The 26,592-nt window shown below is 29.7% G+C and overlaps 1 protein-coding gene across 2 annotated transcripts in view; it reads left to right on the top strand.

The window, feature by feature from the left end:
• The window catches only part of LOC147078952 (uncharacterized), a 69,907-nt gene extending 44,806 nt beyond the window's left edge, over window positions 1–25,101 (top strand). For both annotated transcript variants that reach the window (XM_085948609.1, XM_085948618.1), the window contains exons 5-7: window positions 10,896–11,223; window positions 13,231–13,416; window positions 23,394–25,101. In XM_085948609.1, coding sequence (XP_085804735.1) covers window positions 10,896–11,223; window positions 13,231–13,416; window positions 23,394–23,428 — 549 coding nt within the window. In that variant the 3' untranslated portion in view covers window positions 23,429–25,101. The remainder of the gene's footprint in view (window positions 1–10,895; window positions 11,224–13,230; window positions 13,417–23,393) is intronic.
• The last annotated feature ends 1,491 nt before the right edge of the window (window positions 25,102–26,592 follow it).

Here is a 26,592-nt window from a genome sequence, read left to right as displayed (position 1 = left end):
TAATATAATCTTAGCAATACTGTCACCTTCCGCATTGCCATTTTAGTTGAGTTATTTTTAAATATTTTTCGAATGATTACTCACATTGTAAATTAATATTTCCATAAAGTGTCGTAAAACAAAAACCTTGCCATTATTTGAAAATAAAATTTCCAATACCCTTTTATAAATAAAAAAAAATACTTGCTGTTTATTACGGTCGTAATTATTTATTGTTATTAATAATTTTTATTACGTGAAATTGAAATTTATGATTTTTATATTGATAACTAATAACATAATTATTATTGTTTGATAAAAAAAATAACTAAACGTAAGCAAATTAAAATATACTTTGTGAATGTAACCGCAAGTAATAAACATTATTTAGATGTAACAAAAGGAAACATTTTTTTGTGTTACAGTAATACGAAAAAAATATTTTTTATGGCATAGTAAGTATTTTAACATGCGCAAATTACGTAAAATGATTAAAATTAATTGTAGATACATACATACTAACTAGCAGTGAGTAGTTGAAAATGCATTAGCATGAAAATAATTGTTCTTATTTGCAAATAATATTGCAGCAGGTTTCTCAGAAGCTCGCGATGTACGCATTGCAAAATAGAACAGTTTTCCATCCTGGCAAGATCGCATGTGAAAGAAAATCACTTTCCGTCAAGAAAATGTCACACACTAGTTAAGCAGTGTGAAATTATTATGAAACCCATGCATTCAGAGAAAACATATAATTATGTTTTATTTTTTTAAAGTTGTCTTCTTACTGCCACTGGTAAAATAAAAATATTTTTGTGATGACAATATTGAAAAGATTTAGGATTACTTGAACACGCAGGATATTTAAACTCATAAATGCATGATGGAAACCCATTAATATATAACCTTTCTAATCAATCAAATTTAACGTTTTATATTATTATAAACTGTGAATAAAAATTATAACTATTTCGTCAGCATACTTTATCCACTGTAGAGAACTGCAAGTTTTTAAATAAAATTTTATTATTAGAAAAAATATATCAATAAAACTACAGTTTGTTGCTGAAAGGCAACACCATGCATTTTAGGGTGGTGAGGGGTTTGAATAAGATATAATTCAAAGGTGTTACGTAAATACGACGAGTGAGTCATTTATGGCGTTATTCTTTAATAAATTATACAGAAAAATGGTATTTATAATCTTTAATTTTAATTAATAATTTAATTTTCGATTTTTTTGCAGTTACTATTATTGTAATATAAAGTTCAAATCTTTATTTTTTAACATAAATGCTTATTGCAAATGCTTTATAGATAGTACCATTAATATAAAAATATTAGCAACATTATCGCAGGAATTTATATTACTTAAATAGACCAATACAAAATGCGTAAATATATTAATCGTTAATTGCTTTTTTCATAGTGCAACATTGTAATATAATTGCAATAAACACAAAATGATTATATGCAATTATTAGTGAAATAATGACGCAAGTCCATTAACACCATAGTTAGCTGGAAACTTAGTAATAACTGCTTTGGCATTAATAAAATGTAGTCTAAAACACTGCCTAATCAAAAACTGCATTTCTACACCAGGAAATGCAAGTGGACAAGAAACTCTATTCAATTTACTGTGCATATTATTAGAACCGAATGCAGTTAACTTGTCTTTTTAAATTATTATGTAATGGAGATGCATGTTACTCCTACTGTGCTTATAAGTGGGTGATTAATATGTCCGGCAATTATACATAGAAAATTACAACTTATTTCTATCATCTATCACAATGGTTGTGGCAAATATTGTTTACAACAAGAATAATACTTGTTTTTCAATGTGTATTTGTAATCAGTATATGGGTCAAATTTATATTTATCGTAGAAACAAAAATCTCATAATTAATACAACATTCATCCTCTGGAGGTAAATCTATATGATTCTCTTCGGATCAGACGTGGTATAAAAAAATCAGAACACAGTGATTGACTTATCATTTAAAAACTGATCTTTACTATTTTACCAAAGTGTTGTCCTAATATCATATTATGTTTAAACAAAAAATACTTACGACTACTGATCAAATAATTTAATAATATCTAAAGGTGTCACGAATTGCACAATTTTAATTAGATTGATAGTGTCTGTTTGTTATACCTACAGCATTCGTTTTTCTTCGTATTGAAACGATGTCTTCTATTAAAATAATTCTATAAACCAATAACTAGGTTCATCTCAAATTCCTGTACCAATAGAATGTATTCTTCAACAACCCTGCAAGAATTCGTCTCCCGCGTCCTTTATTCCTCTACAGTCTACGGTCTCCATGATGAGTAGTAACGAATCATAATATTAACTACAGACCACAGAACAGATAATAAATAGAATTCCGATTGGCTATATACCAATACAGTAAATTTTGACGCAGGGTTTTGAATGTGTGATTGTCTTACGAAAATTAGCCACGCATTATATACGTGCAATAGTATGTGTAATATACCAATATTAAAGGACCGCCAATGCATAAACCGAGAGCAGTTGTCAGTATTCGACGTATGACGTATTTTTGACACGTGTTTAAATTGATCCTGTATTCTTCCTTACTCGAGATCAGTTGCCTGCTTCTCCTTACCCGTTAGGTATTTCAGTTCCCATTATTTCTGCGTTCCCTGCTATAGACGCCATCTCATAAAATGCAGCTTACCTCAATAAGAACTAGCAGTTCTTGTGACCTCAACGACTCTTTCTTGGTGATGCGACTGTCGCATAGTATGTCACCTTAAACATAACTTTGCTTTATAGTTATTAACACTCTTTGAAGTGAAATGAAATTTAATAAAATTTCGTGGTATATATCAACTTAAATCGAAATAACTGTTAGTATGTTATTTGCGCTGATAACTACTGAAAAAATAGAAAAGTTGGTCACACTATAAATATTCTGGTAAATTATTTCGTAATATTTCTGTATAGAAACACACATCTGTTTATTTAACTTAATCTAACCATTTTTTCTTCGACCAAAAATTGCTTTTATAATATTCTTATTATATTACTTTTAAATCTACTAAACAATAATTTGTTAATTTAATTGCATTCATTCTCATCATTGAGTTATATAATATTATAGATGTACAATATTAATTATATTATGTATATTAAACTTCCCAATATTACTATTTTAGTCTATAGCTATTTTACTTTTATCATCATTATTATCGAGACTAATATAATATATTTATAGTTCAATTAATACTTTATCTAACTGGTGAAAAACGATAAGTATTGAGAAATTTATAAACCTTCGTTTAATATAACTTAATACCAAAATAGATTAATATTTGCAAGAAATTTTTGCACGAATAACAAAATAAATAAAAACATTAACGTCACTCGATTAATGCCTTAAGCGTCAATAAATAAATACCACTTCGAATATTACAAATCGATTTTATTTAATTTGTATTGAATGTATCAATTATTTTTTTGCTATAAATTGATATGTTTGTGGTTAATGTAAAAACTGGAATTATTATACAACTATAAATATCATTAATACATCAGTAAGTTATTATGACAGGCGACAGTTACAAAAAAAACATTTAGGTAATCAGTCTAGACAATTTTCATCTATTTTGTATCTAATCGTGTGTATTTATGGTATTAAATGACTTAAAAACGCAATATTACATATATTTATATTGTTGTTTAAATGTTTATTCATTACTCTATCACACGCGAGGCAATTTAAAAATGAAATGTTTAAACAACTTGCAATTTATTTTAAACAGTTCAAGCTTAAAACTTCTTATTTTTTAATGTTATACGTGTAAGCAGATATTGACATAAGATATATATAGTAAGTAAGTGTGATTTAGTATTTTAATATACGTCCAATGTAGATGGGAATGGGACAACTGGGCGCCAGGACAATTGGGCGCCGCACTGTCGAATGAAATAAATATGCATTCGTTACGATTTTATACAGAAAGTAGACAAAGAATTTTATCTACTACTTAGTAGTTTAAATTCATTTTGTTCTTAATATAATGTTTTTTAATGCAAATTGAAAATCATGATGCCTGAGGCTTTATATTTATTATCTCTTCTCGTTGGAACTTAAATCATTATTTACGTGTGCATATTTAAATTTTCTAAGTATTAAATAATAATGTAATAATTTAAATATAAATAATAAATTATTTATTTTAAAATAACAAAGAATTCACGGACGTCTATTTATTTTCGAATTTCATTCGATTGCGTGACGCCCAGTTGTCTCGGCGCCGAATCGTCTTAAATCCATATAGAGGTAGGTACCTACCTGGAGAGAGTAATTAGATTGCTTATCATTTGCTCAAACTAAAGGCTCATTATAGTTAAGCCGTGGCGCGAAACTGTAAATTTCAATGGTAGTGCTAGTTATAGCTCAAACTTCAAATGCAATATTATAGTAAAGTGTTTGTAAAAATTACGATTGTTGCATATTCAAAAAAACGGTATTGAAAACCTACATTTATTGCTAACAGGTTACCGCATTTCATTCGAAGATTATCAATAAGTAGCATTTCTATCATAATTCGGAATACATACACTGCCACAGTCTGAATATCTTGATCAAATCATTGGTTTCATAAATTGTATCTAAACACATGTATCAATTTTATTGAAGAATAAACGACATACGAAATTAACTAAAATGTAGCATAATTTGATACACTAAGGTTTTCGTATATAGTATATTATGATATTTTCTCCTAAGCGATGCATGTGGGTTTCCACCGTATGTAGACTATAATTATGACATTTTTACGATGAACATGATTTTGCTAGATAGCTACCAACATAATCCTGCCTAGCTTTGGATCAAACACACCATGTAATTAATTAACTACAATAAATCATTTTTTCTAGACGTGGAGTCGAACCCGCAACCCACAGATAATCATTTCAATGATAAATATTCTATTAACTGCTCAACCGTGAGACCGTATATTAAAAATACTGAAAAACTTTACTATATTTACAACCCTGCAAAATTACAAATATTGAATTTTTTTATTATTCATACTAAACTTTTACGTTACCTACCACCATAATATCTTTTAAAAAATATATATAATTCTCCAATTTTTTTAAAATTATTATACAATATACGATGTTTCTTTTATACTTCCTTATCGCCCCTTTTTTAGACTTTTTAGAAATATTTAGTTTATGATATCATAAAAATGGTCTTCGGTCTATTTTACTTATTCTCAAAAGTTATAAAATACTTATTATGCACAAAAAAGAATGTCTTATTTTTTTTAATTATATGAACGCTATTGTGTTATGACGCAATTGAAGTTTTTGTATCGTTGTAATATATTTTACAACTCTTGACACTTTTTAATTCTTTCTGTAGCATTTAAAAAAAATATTCTATACCCGAAATAATAATAATATGAAAGGCGGAAAAATAATTAAAAAGTAAACCCATCACGTTTGCGGGGAATGGTATAAAATAAATAAATAACATCTTCTGCATAAAGAGAAAGGAGTTCTTTTAATCGTAATTTTATCACCTTTGCCTGATTTTTTGCGACCAGCCAAACGGGTGCCTTTGTACGTCAATAATTATTATAAATTATTACCATAGACTGACATCATTTCACGTCTTTTAAAAACTTTGTATTGGGCAACACTTTTATAGCTATTACACTGGGAATTAAAAAGTTTATAATTATCCTAGAATCAGCACAATGTCGTCGAAATTACGATTGACAGTTTCTCAATAGATAATGTTAAGTGAGGTAAATACACTTGCATATTATTTTTAATTTAACTACAACAGCTGTCTAATTGCGAATGAACTTCAAATGTACGAGTATAATTACTGTTTGGTACTCAACTTTTTTTACAAGATAAAATGATCTATTAGAATCATGAAGATGTATTTTTTTAATTATAGAGATATAGGTATCTTTAATACTACAGCAAGTCATGAAGCTCGGTGACAGTTAGTAGTTAAATGAAACAATTAAAAACACTCAAGATTTGGTATAATCACAAAATGTGTTTTAACCTCACTGGGAATAAAACCCGGAGCCCCGGGATGAAAGGCCAATGCCTTACGCACGAGACTACGAGGGTCACCTGTCCAAGATACCTTGTAATAATTCAAAATATAAGTACTTATTTATAATTCACCGGAACTCGTAGTTCAGTGCATCATGCGCTGGTCTCATCTGGGGGCTCCAGGTTTGATTTACGGTGAGGTAAAAATATATTTGTATGATTTGCAAAGCCTGGGAATTTTCTGTGACCGTATCACTTTTAATACTGTTATAATGCATTAGGTTGTTGAGTCCTTCTACGTTTATCGTTAAATGGCCTTTCATCTAGGTGCTCCAAATTCGATTCCGGTGAGGTTACAATATATTTACGTGATTTTCTCAAACCGTGTGTGTTTGTAATTGTTTCACTTCTATGACTACTTACAATATTGTTTCACTACACTACTGTCTCTGGGCATCATGGCCTGTTTTAATTGTGACATCGTATAATTTTAAGAACAATTGATAGAGCTATATAATAAATCTATCACCAGAATACTACAAGATAAATTAATTTAATAATATTCAATAAAAATGATGCTGCGTTCTTAAAGCTTGAATAGTCTTGAATAATGCAAGGTTTAAATACCACTGGGATAAAAATGTTAATTCATTATCATCGTATGTATGAGATTCCCAAATTCTTTATAAGCTATTTAATCGATTTTCCATCATATAGCGTATAGCACTGTTTATGACGTAAGCAATCTGACGTCACACGCCATTCAAAATGGCTGCTTTATCTGTCACTTTCAAATGCCAAATGTCAAAGCGCAATATTTCTCATGGAGATATAAGATCGATTTACGTAAGATTACAATAAAATATCTCGATCCGACCGCAAAAATAGAGACCTACTGCTGTATCTGGCATTAAAATATGCAATTGGAAGCATTCTGCATTCTTCAAAATATTATGGTACCTACCTACCTAGTTAATCATTGTAAGATAACTGTAATAAACAAGGCACAACTCTCAAATACACTGGATACATCATTAGTGTCGTACGGTGATTGGTATAAATGATAATATTATACAGAGATCTTTACATATTATTATCTAAATCCATTTGCATTTCTGTCATTTATTCTTATTCTGATTTGACATCTCATAATTGAAGTGAAGTTAGTCATAATAATATGTATGTATTCAGTATTTCCACCAAATGGAAATGTTTACTGGCAATACTTAATTCTTTCGTACAGTAGAATTATAAAATAAATGTGATAAAATAACTGATAAATTATTTAAAGTTCATAATAATTATTCATTTATAATTATTAAATTTATATGGTACCGTTCGCATACTTTCAGACACATTTACAATTTCAAAATTTTGAATTATTGATCGGGGAATAAAATTTTATAAGATTGCTATTATACGGACACCATGACACATGATGACGTCACAATAAACAACGAATTACGTTTGTACTCATGCATACAAACGTGCAGTATATAAGGTTTTTGGGAATCTCATGCATACGACGAGCATGGATTCCTGCGCAAATATTCAATAGAATACGTTACATCTACATGCAAAACAAATCTTATATTATATTATTTCATTATTTAAATCTATCAATTATAAATATATTATATTTATTTGCATAAACAATAATTATTTTTCTTTAAATAAACTCTAACGATATAATTTTTCTATTGTCTCTATTGTGGTTAAATATCCAGTGATTAAAAAAATCAAGTGCACATAACAGAGTCGACAGATATCATTATTTGTCGGAGTGATTGTATCACTTTCTCTATTATAAAACTAGCATAATAAATGTCAATGTCTCTGGTCGAACTCACTAATTTGTGAGAATACTACCAGTGGTGTGCTTGTATTTACATATTATTTCCCACGGACGATAATAATGAGAAAAATTTAATACATTTGACTCTTTAATATAGAAACGGCTGATTAATTAATTTGGAAAACCAAAAATATAAACTTGAAACATATTTGTATTGAATGGTATTTACACCCATAACAGCGATTATCTTCAGCCTAATCCAAGAGCAGGTGATAATCATTTTCATAGACTAATAATACCTATATTATATTATGATACTATCGGCAACTTCGGTACATAAAGTGGTTCAAAATTTAACCTCTTTTATTTGAAATGGATGTTTAAAAACTAAACATTGGTTTGAATCTTGGATTTGACAATTAAAAACAAAAAAGGATAGTTTATATTTATATTTATAAATACACAAAATAGCGCGTATATTAAAGTTATAAATTTAATAAAATTACAAACCCAATTTGAACATCCCTCCATTTGTTCTCTTAATATTTATATAGACTTTATAGACACTTTGTATAGTGTTCCTGTGTTTTTTCTTGTATTTCTTGAGACTGTTGAAGCTCAATTTCGTAGGTTGTGTTGTCTACACACAGCTTTGAGAGCCTATTACTAACATTGCTCTGGATTCATATCGGCTTAATTGAAAAGCTTTTGTTTCACTGAGTCAACGCCTGAAATTAAGTAACTCAAACATAAGAATAATTGTCATTACAGTTTAATGTTTCATTCCAAACTTTTATATTAGTCGTTATCTTTTTTTATGAATAGGTCGATACGATTTGAAAATGTTCAGCATACCATATATTAATAAATTCCGTTTAGAAAATTAAAATATTCAAATTATCCCATAATATTTAAAATACTAAGTGAATAAGTAAATTTATTCGAGAGTAGGTACTAAAATTAGTTGGCGTTTTTTTATTTATTCAATTATTATGATGCATATTTATTCCAATTAGCTAGGTATCTATTTGATAGCACGTCACTGAATGTTTATATACTGAATATTAAAACTGTCGCCCCATTAAAGAAAGTAGAAAAAATATACTCTGTTTGACGGTGCATTAAACTATGAAATGACCAAGCATCAGTCTACAAGCACTTAACAATAAATCCCTATTTAAGATATTATTACTACTGTCAAATAAAACTATTATTTATGTATGTTATATATTATTTGAATTATGTGCATATGCTCGTAAATACAAAAAAGGTACTGTAGTAGCTATATATATATCAAGATTTATGGTTGTAAACTATCAAAATTGTCGTGCAATACAAAAACTGATTCCTTTTTTTTCTTTTAAAATCAATGAGATAATATACAGCGGTTGAATATTAACGCGCACCTTTCTAAGTGCACCTTACCTCACCATTCCATCGCTGATGATTGATTCAATTTTATTATTGACAACGGTTGGATGTAGGCACTTTTCCACCTCCACTATCTTACTACTTTATTTATGTTCGTAATTATTTATTTCCGGTGCAATATTCGTGTGCGTTGTTTTATCGTAACTTCAGAACCTTTTAAGATATCAAGATGAAACTAGTAAATTATTATCATTATTACAGTGTTTGACTTAAGTTCCATCGATATTGGTTTAGTAGTTTTTGAGTTATAACGGAAAATAAAACAGACAACATTAAAATTAAAAATCTTTGTTTTTTGCTTAGGTAATAATATTAATATGTCATGCTTAGTACTGTGTTCAGGTGTTACGAGGATATCCATAACATTTTTTTTATTCGTAATACGATTATGCAATATTAATGATCTGTATACTATAATTGGCAGTCTCGGTTTTCATGAGATTTTAACATGAAGCCAGTATATTTCGTCAAATTTGCTTTTTCTTCTAAAACCAGTTTAACTTTCTCGATCCCAAATAATCAACTTTCAGAATACATAAAACTGCTGTGATCTCTCACCAAATTATTGCAATTAAGTATAGCAATGTTACAATCATGCATTGTTATAGTATGTTTACATTGAAGTTTGTTACATTTGTTTAATTAGCAATACGTAATTATTATTTAAAATTGAATTGCATGTATTTAACACTTATCCGGTAAATTTAACTAGCAAAAGTACATTTCAATTTAATATTATTACTATCGATATTTAAATATTTCATATTATTATTAGTTTAGAGTTTAGACAATTTATTTCTTGTGATTTTCTGTCATTTTGTTTTAATCCTTGTGATATAATATTATTATCATCATGTTGACTTTTCAGAATTTTAACTATCATATTTTCTACTATACGGATAATTTTATATTGAAACAGGGATCGTCCGCGAGAAATACAAGATAAAAATAACAGATAATATACATAACTAATAAATAAACTGTTTCTATTTTAATGTAATTTATACACATATTAGTATTTTTAAAATCCACTTCAATTTTATATTAGATCTAACTATTCGTACGATCGATAAATACCCATACTCCCTCTCACCAGTCCACCGCTGCAATTTTGCTGACCCCAAAACCTACAGACTCCTGAAGAATTGTTACAAACGCATTAATTTCTTTAATGTTTTTAGCATGGTTTTCCCTTTACCGCCTGCCAAGTCTCCACACCCGCTATGTAGACATATACCGTGGCGTAACGAACGTTAGGCGCTCTTAAAAATTGTTCCAGGAGCAATTTCCCAAAACCTTGGTTGGCGTGCACTAGAGTGTGCGTGATTCCTATTTCGATATAATGTATTTGGGTTAATTCTCGACAAGAAAAGACTTTCTCACTCGCTGTAAACTGCCGCAAACTTTTTAAAAGCTGAGAAATTTTCCTCGTAATTTTAACTTTGTTTTTAACCGTCAATTCATGTTAGAAATGCATTGTATTAATAATTAAATTAAACGCAATATTTAGTAACTAATTCCACTTTTTTTTATTAACTGGACCAGTTTTTTCGCTTCGAAGGGTTGACAATGTCCCTTGATATTCTTTATCATTAAATTAAAGAGTTATGTATTCTTTTCTAGATGGTCCATACAAAGGGTTTCGATTTCTGGACACTGAAGAGCTCCATCCTCAACACCCTCTTCCAGGCAGTCAAAGCTATCACCGGAGGAGTCACAATCCTGAAGGGACAACTCCTTAAGGGAGGCGGCGCCCTGGTTAGCGGAGTGGGCAGAATCGTTTCCAGCAAGGGAGATAGCGTCACTAACCTTGGCAGACACATTGTGAACTCAGCGTCTCTCGTCCCTAAGAAGTCTTCTCATTCTTCGGCTTCCATCCATGTTACTGCACCAGCTGTGATTCACCACCACTCTCCAGCACCCGTGGTTCACCATCACACTTCACCAAGCGGTAAAAATTGTTTACAAGCTATAATATAGCTCAGATATTATATCTAACATACCGACATTGTGTATAATTAGGTTTGTTTATATTATTAAAAAAAGACGTGTGATACCTAAATCAAATATCACAAATTCTTCGTTATAGATAGATGACAGACACAAATCGATTGAATTATTGCATTGTTATTTTAAAAAAATCAAATAATTACCGTATTATCAGTACCAACTATTAAACATACGAAATACAAAATCATGATGAGAGAGTACGTACTGAATTATTACTTTCGTTCCAAGGAAGTCGAGCAAAAAATTAACCCCTACAGAGATAAAAATATCATACATTGTTTTATCACTAAGTACAACTTATCTATGTATCAGCGCTGACGCCACCAGCCCATGGATGCCTAGGACGTCTAAAATAATACCAGCTTCCATGACTAACCGTTATCCATGCGCTGTGCCCACAGAAGTCGTCTAATTGATATATGGAGTGCCCTCATTCTCCCCATTTATAACACTTGGGGAGTCTTGGCCTCCTTCAACAACTTCCTCCATCCTGGATGATCCAGCGCCATCACTTTTCAGTTGCTTTGACTGAGCGTTTTTAAATCTCCCGTAGTGTAGTCCAGCCATCTCAATTTCGGCCATCCAGGTCTTCTCTTGCCATCGGGAATGCCTCATTCTTCTACAATGTACAAAATTGATGATTATAACAGTTAATACATCATCTTGAGTTGGGTTATAGTTATAGATTTTTCGCAGGATATTTTGTCTTAAAAACAGCCATCACTTTTTTTCTCGCCTTTGTTACTGTCCATCAATGTGAAATGTATGAAAAAAACTACATGAATGATTGATATTTGTTTCTATGTCAGTATTACAACATATAGAATTGATATATAAAATGAAAAGTAACACGAAAATACAACAGACATTCAACCTTTTGTCACATTGAAAGTGTATATGCAACGTTAGTCCTGGCTCGGCCGTGTGTTACAGATTTATAAAGAGAGTTTTAGCTTGTCCTGCATTTTCTTCAAGTGGACCAAATTCTAGCATCCTAAAAAGCCACTAAATATCATCTACATATTATATACGGCGGAGTTACAGATGCTGACATATCCTGAGAAAATACAAGAATACTGGTTAGCAATAGGGATTGTTGAAGGCACCGTGTGGTGTTAATATGATTCACCTAAGGAGACTAAGGAGAAAAGAAAATATACCATAATAGCTCCAGGATGTGTCTCGTATAACTTCTATATTGACGATATCATCAAATAAAATATAATATAACATTGATTACATATTATTACCATATTAACTAATTTTTCTCAATAATAAATGTTCTCGGCATGCCAAAAGGCTTTCACTCCGTAAATATTGATTCTGCGATATGACAGTTGGAAAACTTGTTAATTATAATGCAACTAAGCGATTTGTATACTTATGTAAAATAGTAATAATTATTTTATTATTAATTTGAAGAATTCGCTTAAATGGTGAAACTGGATACGGAATATATAATTAAGTACAGAAATGCATTTAGCTAGGCTTTAGAAATCACCTGTAAGACAAGATTAGCTTTTAATTGAATGCAAACTGAGGAAATAGTCTCCAACCACAAGTTATATTTAGTTTATACCTTATATAATTGTGTACTAGATTTTTAGAACCAATTCTAAATATTTTCTTTTACATGATGCATTTCAAAATACCAGAAGGATGTGGGAGGAAGGGCTTGTTTTCAATTTTATAGTTTTTTTTATTATATTATTAATTATGTATTGCTATTAAATTATATATTTACTTTTGGATACAGGCATTGAATATCATTTAATTGATTTGTTTCCTTTAGTTAAATTTGAATTTTAGTAGAGAATGATTTCATATTTGTTAATTGTTCTGGGTATTGTAAATATAGTTTACTTTTTTACAAAAAATCATAATAACTAAATTAAAAAAACATTGACACGATTGTTATTAAAACACAAATTATTGCATCAAATTCCAGGTCCCTCCGGATCCGGATCCGCCAGCTATGGCCCACCCACCGGTCCATCATCAAGTCACAGCTACAGTTCATCCCCAGCAATCCACTACGATGGACCCTCCGCACCAGCACCAACATACCAATATGGACCTCCTTCACACAATGCCATCTATAGCGCCCCAACCAAATACGCATCTCCATTCGAAGGTATACAAACTCATAATATTGTATTGGATAAAGCATGAAATTAATTCGTTTATATTTCGAGTGAAGCATGAAATTAATATATTTTTCTTTCAGGGATTCGTTTTAAAAGTTAATTATATTGTTGAATATGATGTGACCACTAATTTGACTATAGCAAAAGGGAGCTTTATGAAAACCAGAACTGATAATGGAACAAAACCGAACCCGGAACCTAAGAATCGCCTAATTATTTTGAAATCGGAAATACCGATTTTTAAAAACCGTGATCCGAATACTTTAAAAGTGTTGGAGTTCCAGAAGTTCCATTGTTTTTCTTTAAATATTATTTTGTTAAATTTTAACTCATACTATACTACTACATAATATATTGTATAAAGCCAATTATTTTGAAAACAATATTAAAAACAAGAAATTTCGACGTAATGCCTTACAAACATTTTTCACTAACGTCGTTGAATACTTACAAATTGTAGCGATAAGTTTCACCTCGTAAAGATATCTCCAAAAATAGTAGGTAAGTACAGACTATTTTTGAGTCTTAAAATAAAAATAAAAAACCATAACAAAAACTAGACAATTAGTTAGATACAAGTAATTGAGTAAGTTTTAAAAAAAAAACTGGAACACTAATGAACGCGATTCCGATTTTTAATTTATTTAAATCAAATCCTGGAACCGAACCTTTAAAAATCGAGGGTTCTCACTGCTTTCGTGAAAACACTTGACGGCATTTTTGAAACATTTTTAATGTGATTAATTTGGTCGCCAGAACAAAATGAATATATAAGTTTCCAGATTGGAATTAACACTAATGATCAAAATGTGTCACTCTATCAGTCCAAAAAAGTTTTAGACTACTTTTATAAAATTACATTTCGAAAGCTTTAACTCTCCGAGATATCTCTTGATCAGAATCGGGATACTCCAATTATTGAACCAAAAATGATCATGAATTTCCGCAAAGGCGTTTAGACACGGCATCATTCGATTTCTTTACATATTAACGGTGCACCTTGACATTAAAAATTTCTAAATTCTCGCATTTGTACAACTCTCACTTTTTAGCATTTAATTTGTGCAAATGACAATCCCAGCATTGAACTTCTCTCGCTAATCGTGTAAATTTAATTAACTCAATCATCTTTGACATGTTTTTAAGGCGATTTTAAAGCCGACAATAGATTTCACATCGTGGGTATTTTCAATGATGATTATTAAATATATAATCCGTTTTTTATTATCATAATAATATTTAATTTTTAAATTGATAATTTAAATCTAACACTAAATTGGGATCCACAAATTCTTTCAATACGATTTTATATTTCTTAATTAAATTAAATTAATGACAATTTTATATTTTCCACTAGTTTACATAATACTATATAAACAATCAACCAATACTTAAATTATCTTATTAGCTACATACGTTATTTGTAATCCAAAAATATTATTAAATATAAATTAAAATAATATTCAATAAACAAGAAAAGTAAGGACACCAGTGGCGAGGGGTGGATGTAAGCTGTTAAGATACGACAGAAATAATGCACACTAAACTTTGTTAGTTAAACATATTTGTTTTAATTGAACTGAATACAATTTGCAGATGGTGCTAGTTAGTTTTTCAAAAATCAATTAAACTCTGCCTAAACCAAACCAAAATAGTTTAGGTATGCTATGGGCGATCTGACAATAATCGTGAAAACTTTTTCAGTCATATTTATTTGTTTTCATTGAATTAAGAATACATAATATTATTACAGAAGGTGTTGGTTAATTTATTTAAATTCATTAAGCTCCACCTGAACTAAAGCATTATCAATAGAATATCAAAAAATATATATAGTTTAATGGCATAATTATAGATGTTTTATAGATACACGAATATTTTTATCTACTATGGCTTGAATTAGGCAGCGTTTAATTAAATTTAAAAAACTAACAAACACTAAAACAAATACATTTGACTGACAAAGTTCAATGGGTACTATTTATGTCGGATCTTATCAACATTCAACCTACCTCCACTCTTTGCCACTAAAGGATACTTATTTTATTCATAAGATACTATAATATACGATGGATAAATGAATTATGACAATAATTTAGAATATTGTTATTTTTTAAATTAGTTGTACATACTTAATATATTTGTGCTACGAAAATATTATTAAATTCTTTCTTCCATGTCATATCGATAGTTTAAGTGACCTCCTAGTATAAAGTAAATTGCAATAGTAGAGTGGATATACGGTGGCATTATAATATATTCAATGAAAGGATGTCGGGTTTCGCATACCGTTTGAATACGTCATTATGATAATATTATGCATGTCACTTTTGCAAGATCACGGCCGCATCCTCGAATTATTAAATATTCAATTTTTTTTAAGAAGAAAACATGAATATTTAAAAAGTTTTTTGAATATTTATGTCAATATGTCAAATAAACAAAAATGATGCTATTAATATAATTCTTGTGAGGTCACTGTCGTTTTTATTTCTTATATTTATTTTCAATGATTACCAGATTTTCTCAAGTGTTGAATGTGTCGAAAAATATTTTTAAAATAGCTACAAAATTATCAATAAAAAACAAAATATATAATATGGGAATACAACTATAACTGAAATACAACGATAAAATTTAGATCTGTTTTTCAATATTTCTTTTGTGTTCGCTGGTTGAATCATAAAATTTTCTCTCGCAGATATACTCACACCACATCGTAAAACAGAACTGAATGATGTCACTTTCTTCGAAAGCATTTTTATTCTTCTTCCTTTCAATCTTCAGACCACATTTTATTATTATTGTCTCCATTAGAACAAGAGCTGGGAACTGATCAAGGACCGAACCCATGATCATTTCGTAACCGGTAGAAACCATTAAATAATGGGTTTGCAACTATTCTGTAACCTTTCTAAGACTATTTTTATACACTATATTTTTTAGATACTATCAATGATATCTACATACTAAGAAAGCTGTCCTCTTTCATTTTTAATATCAAATTGTACGCAAATCTTAAACAGATACAACCAAAATTTTCTATAATATCTCGGAGGTAAATAACGGAGGTTTTAGTTTCATAGAGGTCTTTGGCACTGACAATTTTGGAGGCCCCCTTGTGATTTTTTTAAACTAATATGTCTGTACTTTTTAACGAAACGATCGCATTGTCTACTGCTGCTTTGAAAAGTTGGAATGATCATATTCGTTTCTTCATTTGCCGCCCCTAAGCAACGCATGACCTGAATAGAATACTCTCACAGGGACGCCACTAAATACTACATATTATTTAATAATTCATTCAACCATGTAAAAATTATTTATGGAAAAAGCCGTGGTTACATTTTTTCTCACGTTCATGTGAATAATTTGAATAGGTACCACTTTATTTATGTGAGGAGGGAAAAATAAGTAAATAAATCGTAAAATCAATCACCTCCATACACATCTACATAATCATTTAAAATAAAATATATGTAATTAGGTAGGTATGTATTTTTTTGAGTTTTAAATAGATTTTTTTTAAATCCAGAGAACGACAAAACCGCTTTTCGACATCGACATTCACTGTAGTAGATCTGCAACATTTTTTTAAATGTTGAAATTCTACAGCTCTGTTTCATTTATCAAATAATTAAAATTTGAATGTTTATTATATTATCAAGCATAGAATAAAATGAGAATTTAATAACAAAGGCTTAGATTATAGAAAAATATAGATAGAGCTATTGCATGTGTTTTTCCTTCAAAACATGACGAACTTTTTTCACGCACTTGCTTCGCCCCTTTCACGCTTCCTCCGGAACCCTTTCCTGGTTTATTCGGAAATATGTGTGACAGTGTGCGTGTCGTAGTGTTGCCAGATATCGAATATTTATTCCAATGTTATAATTTTACAAGCGATGTTTTTATAAATTATATTATGGCAACACTGGCGTATTGGCTATGCACTTGGTAAAACATTGCTCACTAAAATCGGCTCGTGCGGAGGACTGAACAAGAGTAAAGAAAAATCAATGTTTAATTTCAGTTGCACGTCAGGCAAAAAGGACGTTTCTCCCAGTCCCATAAACTAGTCATCATAATTTGACAATATTTGTGGTATGATCACAATCTGGATAAAAACTATATCTATGTCTTTATCCAATAAACACAATTTGGAAAATACTCTGAAACATAATATATAAGAAAAATCCTCATAAAAATCTTGGGTCGGCAAGAGTCAAACACATAGTTGGCTTACCGGTCAAATGCCCTAACTACGGAAGTATTGACTCAATCATGTCTTGGCCATTTAAAACAATCTTTTAAATATTGTGCATAGATTCCGCTATTTATCAATTTTTTTATTACAAGTAAATTATTATTATTTAGAAAATTAAATTTATCGCCAAAAAACGCACGCTTACAACACTATTTCAGAACGATAACTTTAAAAAAATCTGGTCATACTTCTTTGTAATATGTAATCTAGATGCCATTATGAGTTAAAATTATTTTATTTCATGCCTGTCGTTTAAAATGAACGTTTTTAAATCAAATAGAAAAAAATATAGGCAAGCGAATTACACACCTATAGTATATTTTTATACGGCAGTTTTTGTTATTTGCTTTAATATAATACTCTCTCACCCGAATCACAATAATACATACCTTGAACTTGTACCGGAACTCAAGAGACAGCGCGCGTAAAAGTACAGAATATCCAAAAGTCACGTTGGCATTTTTTATTAATTATTTATAAAAACGCGAAAAATAATTACAATTTTAATATATTATGTAATGTTAGAATATAGCAACAGCCCGCTCAACCAGACAAATACTTTTATTGTTATGTTTTGGCATTTTTCATTTAATTCTTACTTTAAAATCGGTAATCATAATGTTTATTGTGTTGCAATTTATTATATAATATTATAATAAACTATTTTATATTCAATGAATAATTTACAAAACACCCTAGAGAAATATAATCACTTGCAAGTAGCTTAATTGGTTGAGCATATTCGCCGAAATCCTGTGAATGTAAGTCGGAGTCCTGTTCAGTGTCATATTTTTTTTCAAATATTTGTGTTTCTGAGGTATTTCCAAATTATGTATGTTAAACCTGTTTTTATTAGTAGGTAATGATAATTATTATAGTACACGTGACGTAGCGACACGTTTGAGTAGTCCATGATCGACCTCGGCAGCGTGCTTACATAATTTTTTCACTAAAAAAATATAGTTAAAAGACATTTTATTATTACAACGTTTTTCTTAGGTCGTATTCTTATTTGTCCATTGGTTGTTGTTTGTCCAGTATAAATCTTGCAATCGATTTTTAACTAACTTCGCGACTAGCTAGACATTTGAAACTTTTATAATATATCAGAACACGATGCCAATGCATTTTTTTAATACTTTTAGCCATCTTTAAGTAGAATTGAATTCATTTTTAGTTATTTCTGTTTTGTATGAAAAGTTATTTCGATACCATTATTGGTTGCTAGGGGTCCTAGCAACTAAATTATTAAATAATATATACGTGTGTTACTATGGAAATCAATATGAAATGACATTCCATTATTCAGTATTTCTATTAAGTACAAAATTTTTTGATCGTTTAAGCTAGCTAGTCAAGTGAAGTTTATATGATTCAACAGAAAATATTGTAATTATTAATACTAAATTTATTTAATACTAATAATTTATTGATAGTTTTCATCAACCTTATCACTGCCAGCCAATTTTTACTAGGTGGACACTTGTAGGCCAGCTATTTTTGGAATAAAATAAATCTCTTAAAAACATGGAATAGGAACACAATGATAAATATTAGCGAAAACTTACCAAATCAACATGTTTCTAGAGTTTATCGTGAATATTTTTACACTAAAATCACGAATATTGTTTAAAAAGTATACACGAATAGTTAATTCAGAAGTTACGACGCTTACAATAACCCGCGAGTTAACTCGTTCGTGGCACTGGTCAGGTTTTAAATAATCAACAGGTATCTAAAAAATATTAACAGGAAAACTCAACTATTGTCGACCTCCAAAAGTAAAATAAATCTAAATAAATTTTAACTATTGAATTGTTACAATACGGTAAGTACCGCAGAGTTTAAAAAACTGTTAAACTTACCACCATAGTATGCAATCTCTTAATAAAATTATATTATAGAAGTCCACGTGCACATATAACCGAATAATAATACCTCGCGTTGTATCCTTTTTTGTTTCAAAGCTACTCGCTACATGGCATAATTATTGTCACAATTTTTAAATGCTTAATAAGCTTTTTAACTATTTTTTCATAACTTTTGTGCAGCATTTACTCGTCCATACTTAACATAACACAAGTTGGGAGTCTCTTAAGTTTTTATTTGTATATGTTTTGCCTTTATCCGCCAAGACCAAGAGAAAGTGGCTGCGTTGAAATTTGAGAACCGTTTTATGGCTAAATAATGCGTAAAACGACCTTTGATGTCGTCAGGCGAGACAATACGCAAAATTTCTTTAAGAAACAAAACATTGCTCGTTAATAGTTTCCTCGATTGTTAGATTAGTATTGAAATTTACATTACCTAATTCAAAATAATATCATAATGTTTATTCTGAATAAGACATTTTTTAATGATTGTCATTTCAAGTACGTATATAAATGGCGTTACCGTCGACGATATCGTCTCTGGAAATTTGTACCTATGCATTTAGCCGTATTACATTTCACCGTGAAATATTGTATCCTTAGATTCCTTAAACAGCCGCCTCTATTAGTATAAATCTAGTTTCACAAATATTGAGTCTCTTCTTTTGGTTGTAAATTTAAAAAAAAAACTTAGTTATAGTGCAGACAACTTGGCGAATACATTATTGCATTAAAATTATTATTCAAACGAACTTACAATATAAAATGACTTGCGGAATTTAATTATTAGTTTTAGTAACGTTATTTGATCAACTTTAGTGTCATATTAGTGTATGTATATAAAAAGTTCCATCTGCATAGTTTTTTTTTCATGTATATTAATAGATATTATTAATATGGTTTTTATTAACCTTCCTCTTACTGTGCAAATAAATTCCGTTCTATAATAGAAGTTTTTCATAATGTACTGCATTACATTACCTTACTAGTTTTACAAAATAATAGCATTTTTCAGTAGATATTTTGGTTTTGGCATTATATAATATTAGAAAGATTTATAAATAATATGTTACTATTATTTTTAACTGTTTTTTTTTAATTATTTTAGGAATAACTAAAATAAACAGTGTATAATATTATTAACACTGATATATATTTTTTTAATAATCCGCGTAACGTTACATATTATAATCACAGAATGGGCAAGGTTAATAACATAGTAAAACTTAAAATGCACAGTAGTGTTAAATAGCAACATGTAGTTTATGAATGTAGCTAACCACGACATCGTAAAATAGCAAATTATACCTTCTAATTTACCTGCAGCAACTAAATGAATGTGGTAATGTTGTGAGCGCAGGAAGAGGGAAAGCGCAACAGGGAGCCCAAGCCGGATTCATCCTCCTCCAGCCGATAGACACAGCATCTGATTCACATAGCGCTCCGACCGGACCCCCATCATCATTTGTCTCCACCGCCCTTCAAGCACTCAAAGGAATAGTCGGGGGCCATACAGCTGGTCCATCGCATTCTCAACAGAGCGACACACTTTACCATCCACCACCTCCAATAGATTCATCATACAACTCATACTCCAATAATATCCCCACTTTTAAACCTCTTGGCTCCCCTTCAAGCGACGGTCATTCAAGTCAAATTAATTCATACGGTGCACCAGTTTCCCATGATATAATTGCACCATCATCTCACAATTTCCAATCAATGGTAGATAATCTTGTAGTTTCCCAAATGAAAGAGTCAGGACCTTCGTTTGAATCTTATCTTGCTTCCTTCCCTGAAACTCACACTGGTTACCCACCTGCCAAAAATTCACAATGGAAACAACGCTCTTTAAGTCATCTCACATTGGCTAAAATCAATGCGAATGTTGATAAACTGAATCAAAAAGTAGACAGAAATGATGATACAGGGCTTAATCCATTCAATCTGTATCACAGAATGGCATTAGCAAAAGAAGCTGTCGCTGCTGATAAAGAATACGAAGAAGAAGAAGTGGAAGTACCAGCGACGACAGAAAAAACGACAATTATAACGACGACAACACAAGAACCTCAAGAATATTATAACAGCGGCTCCAAAACATATGTAGGAGTTGAAAAATCCATCTCGTATGAATTACGAGGGAATAAGATCATTCGATTGACTGATGGTATTGCTGACGTTTGACTGACCGACTGACTCTAGACACAAGGTAACGAACATCGTACGCTGCAAGGCGGACAACACTTCTTCCTCGTTTTCCCTTCAAATAACAATGCTTTTATTACCATCATCTTGGAGAGTCGTCGTCTTCGCTGTTTACGACTGTTGACTATTTCTGACTGACTCTTATTATGCTGACTTAATTATTTCATCCCCAACTATTATATTTTCGATTACCCACGTCTTCATCTACATTTTTTTTATATAACAATTTACTTGTCATTTTTTAGCTGTGTTTTTTTTACAATTCTCATCTCTAACAATATTAAATTTACTTGATGTTTTTGAATTTATTTGTATCATAGAAAATTCTATCCTGATATTATTGTGGTGTTCATAATATATCCTCTTATTACGAACAATTATAATTAATGCTGGGTATATTTGACTATAATTAAAATCCAAAAGCAACAAGTAAATATAAATGACACAAATCATGAACTTTTTTTTCTTCTGGTTCCTCTCAAAAACTGATGTTTATTGCTATATAAGGGAGCTTGGTTATCGTATGCTTTTTTTATTATAATTCCAAATTTCAAATTGTTTTTCAAAATTCCCCTGCGTCAAAATTTAATTGCATTTTCTATACTCACATAAGGTTTTTTTCGTATATACGTTCTTTACTTCCTACGAAATTATTAAATAATTTCCCCCCATGCCACTATTTACCTTCACTGAAATGCCGTCTCACACCTGGCCCTCATTGTAAACGCAACAAACGACCTGGAAAAAACAATGCTAATTTGGTTGATGTAGGACAGTCGAACAAACCCAGCGCCATCTTTGGATTAATAAAGCCTGAGCATAACTTTTTGCACAAGCAACGAGTGGTCCACTCTCCAGCTGTCAAAATCAGATCCCAGATTGCTTGACATATTGATTCGCCCTTCCTCGTTTCAAATTGAATTATATAACATTCTCAAATCAAACATATTAACTATCAGTGTTATTTATAAATAATATACATTCCTGTTATTCAGGAAAGTCAGACACACAAAAACCGCTGGTAATATCGATTTCCAAAAAATATGTAGCATTGATCTCTGCATTACATTTGTAGAAGGTGTGTTAATACTAGTGTATTATTTATCATGTAACTCATCTATTCAAATCAAACCATTCCCTGTGTGAACACGACAGACGCTTCAGTGTGAGCACGCTATAGAACAATGACAGGTCATCCATAGACAACAACGGGAGGGCCGGAAAAAGTAGGACCAGTCGTTGTGAATGTCTCGGCTTTCTACTTCAGTCGGCAATGACAAACCTCATAGTGTATAATATAGAATACACCAGGTTATGTTTATGCAGTATCTTACTGGGATATACTTTCACAGCCTTCTATATAATGACGTTTTGTTCTCTTTTAACTATTACAACCTGCATTGAAAATGTATACGTCAAATTCGTATGTAGGTACGTACATAAGTGTGACGTAAGGCACAATCTATGTCAATCTATAAAGCAATTCATTTGCGTTCTTTCCCTAAATGTGGATACATTATTAAAACCCTCGGTTTACATAAAATTCAAATAAATTTTAACCACTATTTAACATTCCATATAATTCCTTGATAATTTATTCTATTATTTTTACTTTCAGACAATTACTCCAATGTTGTGCACTGGCAGAAGTAGACAAATATGAAGGATCATCCCTGGACGAGAGGCTTTCCATCATCACAATGGCACCCCGACCCGGTCCTTTGAGTCAACGAATATTATTCCATATTATTTCACGCACCAAAAATAATATTCAACATTTTTTCGGCCCAGTATAACTTATTAAAAAAATTCTCAATCTTTCGAATCATTTCTTTAAAATATTTTTTAATGCATAATTATTTATTTTAATCTATTGTCATTCTTACTTTAATTTCATTGGCACTATAAATTTAGAAATCAAAAGTGTACTAAATCTCATGCTTACTATTTAAATGCTTCATCTATAATATTATAATAATATGTATGTTTTTCATAAAGTCATGTAAGTAGGTAGCGAATAGAATACTCAATTGTATTGTTTTATTCGTAAGAAGTAGGATTATGTTTGTAGATAAGGTCGCAAGTATACATGAATAATTTTGTGAATTTTCACTTGTTGAAAGTCTCTTTACAATACTGTTTGTGTTAAAGCTTAATATAATAAGAGTGAGTTTGGTTTGATATTTGCTCAATAGACAGAACTAAGGTTTTTTTTAAATATGATTTACTCAGCGAAAACATAATATTACCAGTTGACAGGCAAAAGTCATTAAGTGTATATATTTTCGAAGGCAAACATTATTTCTCAAAATATATAATGATAAATTGTTACTGCCAAAAGTTGGTAAGTCGATAATTTAGGTATTTAGAGTTAACAATGGATTATGTATCTATAAATATGATGCTAGAAAAAAAATCAATGTCATCTGATATAATATAGAACATGCAAATAACGCACAAAGAAATTAGCATTTTGCTTGATTTGAGTGAGTGTCAAACTTCAAATTATAATTAATCCATAACATGATTTCGAGACTTACCAACCTTTGGCAGTAACCACGCGGATAATCTTTGCATCTAATAATAATAGATCGATAATTTCACTAAATGTTAAATGTTAAACTTAAAAAATATTAGAGAAATAATATCGAAGTTTTTTATGAAATATTCAAATTTTATTCGACGAGTAGGTATATTATTTTAAAAATTTATAAATTTTATAATAATCTTTATACTATTTACATATAAATAACATCAAAATTGTAAATATACTAACCATAGTATCACAAGCTTACAATTTCTAAGAAAATATGATTTATTTTCGTGCTATATATGAATAACTGTTAATTTTACCGTTGAACTGGTAATATTATTTTAAAAAAATACGTGCATTATATTCATCAAGATTTCCATTCTCAAAAAAATATAAAAATTAAAATTAACCAAAATTATATCCAAAATCAATTAGCAAAAATATTAGTTATATTGTAAAGTTAATAAAAAAAACAGTGTCATTGATTTTCCTAAAAAGAGGGAAATTAAGTAAATCAGATACATTTAGAATTTGCCATAGTATTATGGAATGAATGTAGAGTATAGGTTTAAAATGAAAATGATAATCATGATATTAGTTTTAGGGTATTTTTATTAAATTTAAAATGATTTCAATTTCATTATAATTGGGCTAAATTTATATTGAAATGAATCTAATTCATTTTTAATAAATTATTTTGATTAATATACTTATTCGTATGGACGAGTAATAATTAATTATTTTAATTAGGTGATGTACAGTTTGTGGATAATTTATTTATGTAAATTTTAGTTATGTGGTTCTTTTTTGTAAATGATATAAGGGGGAAATTTTCTCTGAAAAAGTTACCTTGGTTTTTTTGTCTTCTCGTTTGTACATTTATACTTTTTGTAATAAAGACTTCTTAGAAAAGTAAAAATGCATTTTTATTTTGTACACATACAACAACGACAATCCGAGAACATATGTACATTTTTTGAAAATAAACGATTTCAAAATTGAGTAAGTTAAAAGTAAAATGTAACTATCCATTACCTACATATTGAGATATGCAGATTAAAATAATTACACAGTTTTATTTTGAAGGGTTTTATGTACATTATAAGTCATTGAAAATTAATCAAAAACAAGTTTTCAACATCCTAGTCATATTATAAACAAACCGAAACGTCAGAAAATAATAATGAAAATATTAGAGTAGAGTTAATCAATGCTACTTAATACTAAACAACAAAACAACACAAGAGCACTGGATAAAGTATTTAATTTTGGCTATAAGGAAAGAGACGTAAATAGAGCAACATAATTAACCGTACACATAGAAATTGTATTTTTCAATATCACCATAAATGCGAATAATATGTAAATGACTCAATGCAATAATTAACTCTCTCAACTGCCTTGTACAAAAAAGCAAGGGTATGGTTAATAAAAAAAAACACTAATAAATTAATCAATAATAATTATGTACACATTAGAATATGTTCAAACAACATGAGACTGTAGTTTCAATGTTAGCTTGGTTGAGATAATCTCAAAAAATCGTCAAGCATATGTAGGACTAAAAATTTTCTTTTAACAAACATATTAGTAAACAATTAGAAAAAATGAGTAGTGAAATAAAATGTCCCTAACGTCATTAAAATTTAAAAAAAAATCATTCTATAAAGTATAAGTTATTCGAAAAATATAAAAAATGCGGCTAATGGTATAAACAACTTTGCAATCGATCAATCTTAATTCTATATATCAAAAAAAAGGAGCTAGATTTGATTTTTTTATGAATATATATTTGATGAAAACGTACCTATTTACGGAAAAAAAAACAAAAAAAGTAGAAATGGAGGTTAATATTATTTTCAAACGAATAGTCTCAATATTGAATAAAGATTTGGGTATGTTTCAAACCTAAACCCACAGTTTATATGTCATTGTCACAGATGAATTAACGGATATTGTTTAAACAATAGGTATATGTTTTACAAATATTTTGAGCAAGAAGCTAACAACCAAAAATAGACTGCAGAAGAATAATTTGAGAAGTTAATAAAAATTCCAGACCTCATATTATTAAGAAGAGTATCTAGACCCTAATTCAATATACAAAAAAATGCTTTCATCTATGACGATGGAATATTTATGATAGGTTTAACATAATATTAATATGCGATTATAAATTAGTTTAACCATTGATTCAATGAACAACAATTACTATTAGTACTTACAATACCTTCCTATTTTATAGTGGTTTGGTCCCTTTGTAAAGTTAGCATTTTGAAAAAAA

Source organism: Rhyacophila brunnea, unplaced genomic scaffold (genome assembly GCF_057557595.1).
Source record: "Rhyacophila brunnea isolate RB1 unplaced genomic scaffold, BYU_Rbru_1.0 scaffold_10, whole genome shotgun sequence".
NCBI lineage: Eukaryota > Metazoa > Arthropoda > Insecta > Trichoptera > Rhyacophilidae > Rhyacophila > Rhyacophila brunnea.
The sequence above is the reverse complement of the archived record's forward strand: the minus strand, read 5'-3'. Positions and strand labels throughout refer to the sequence as shown.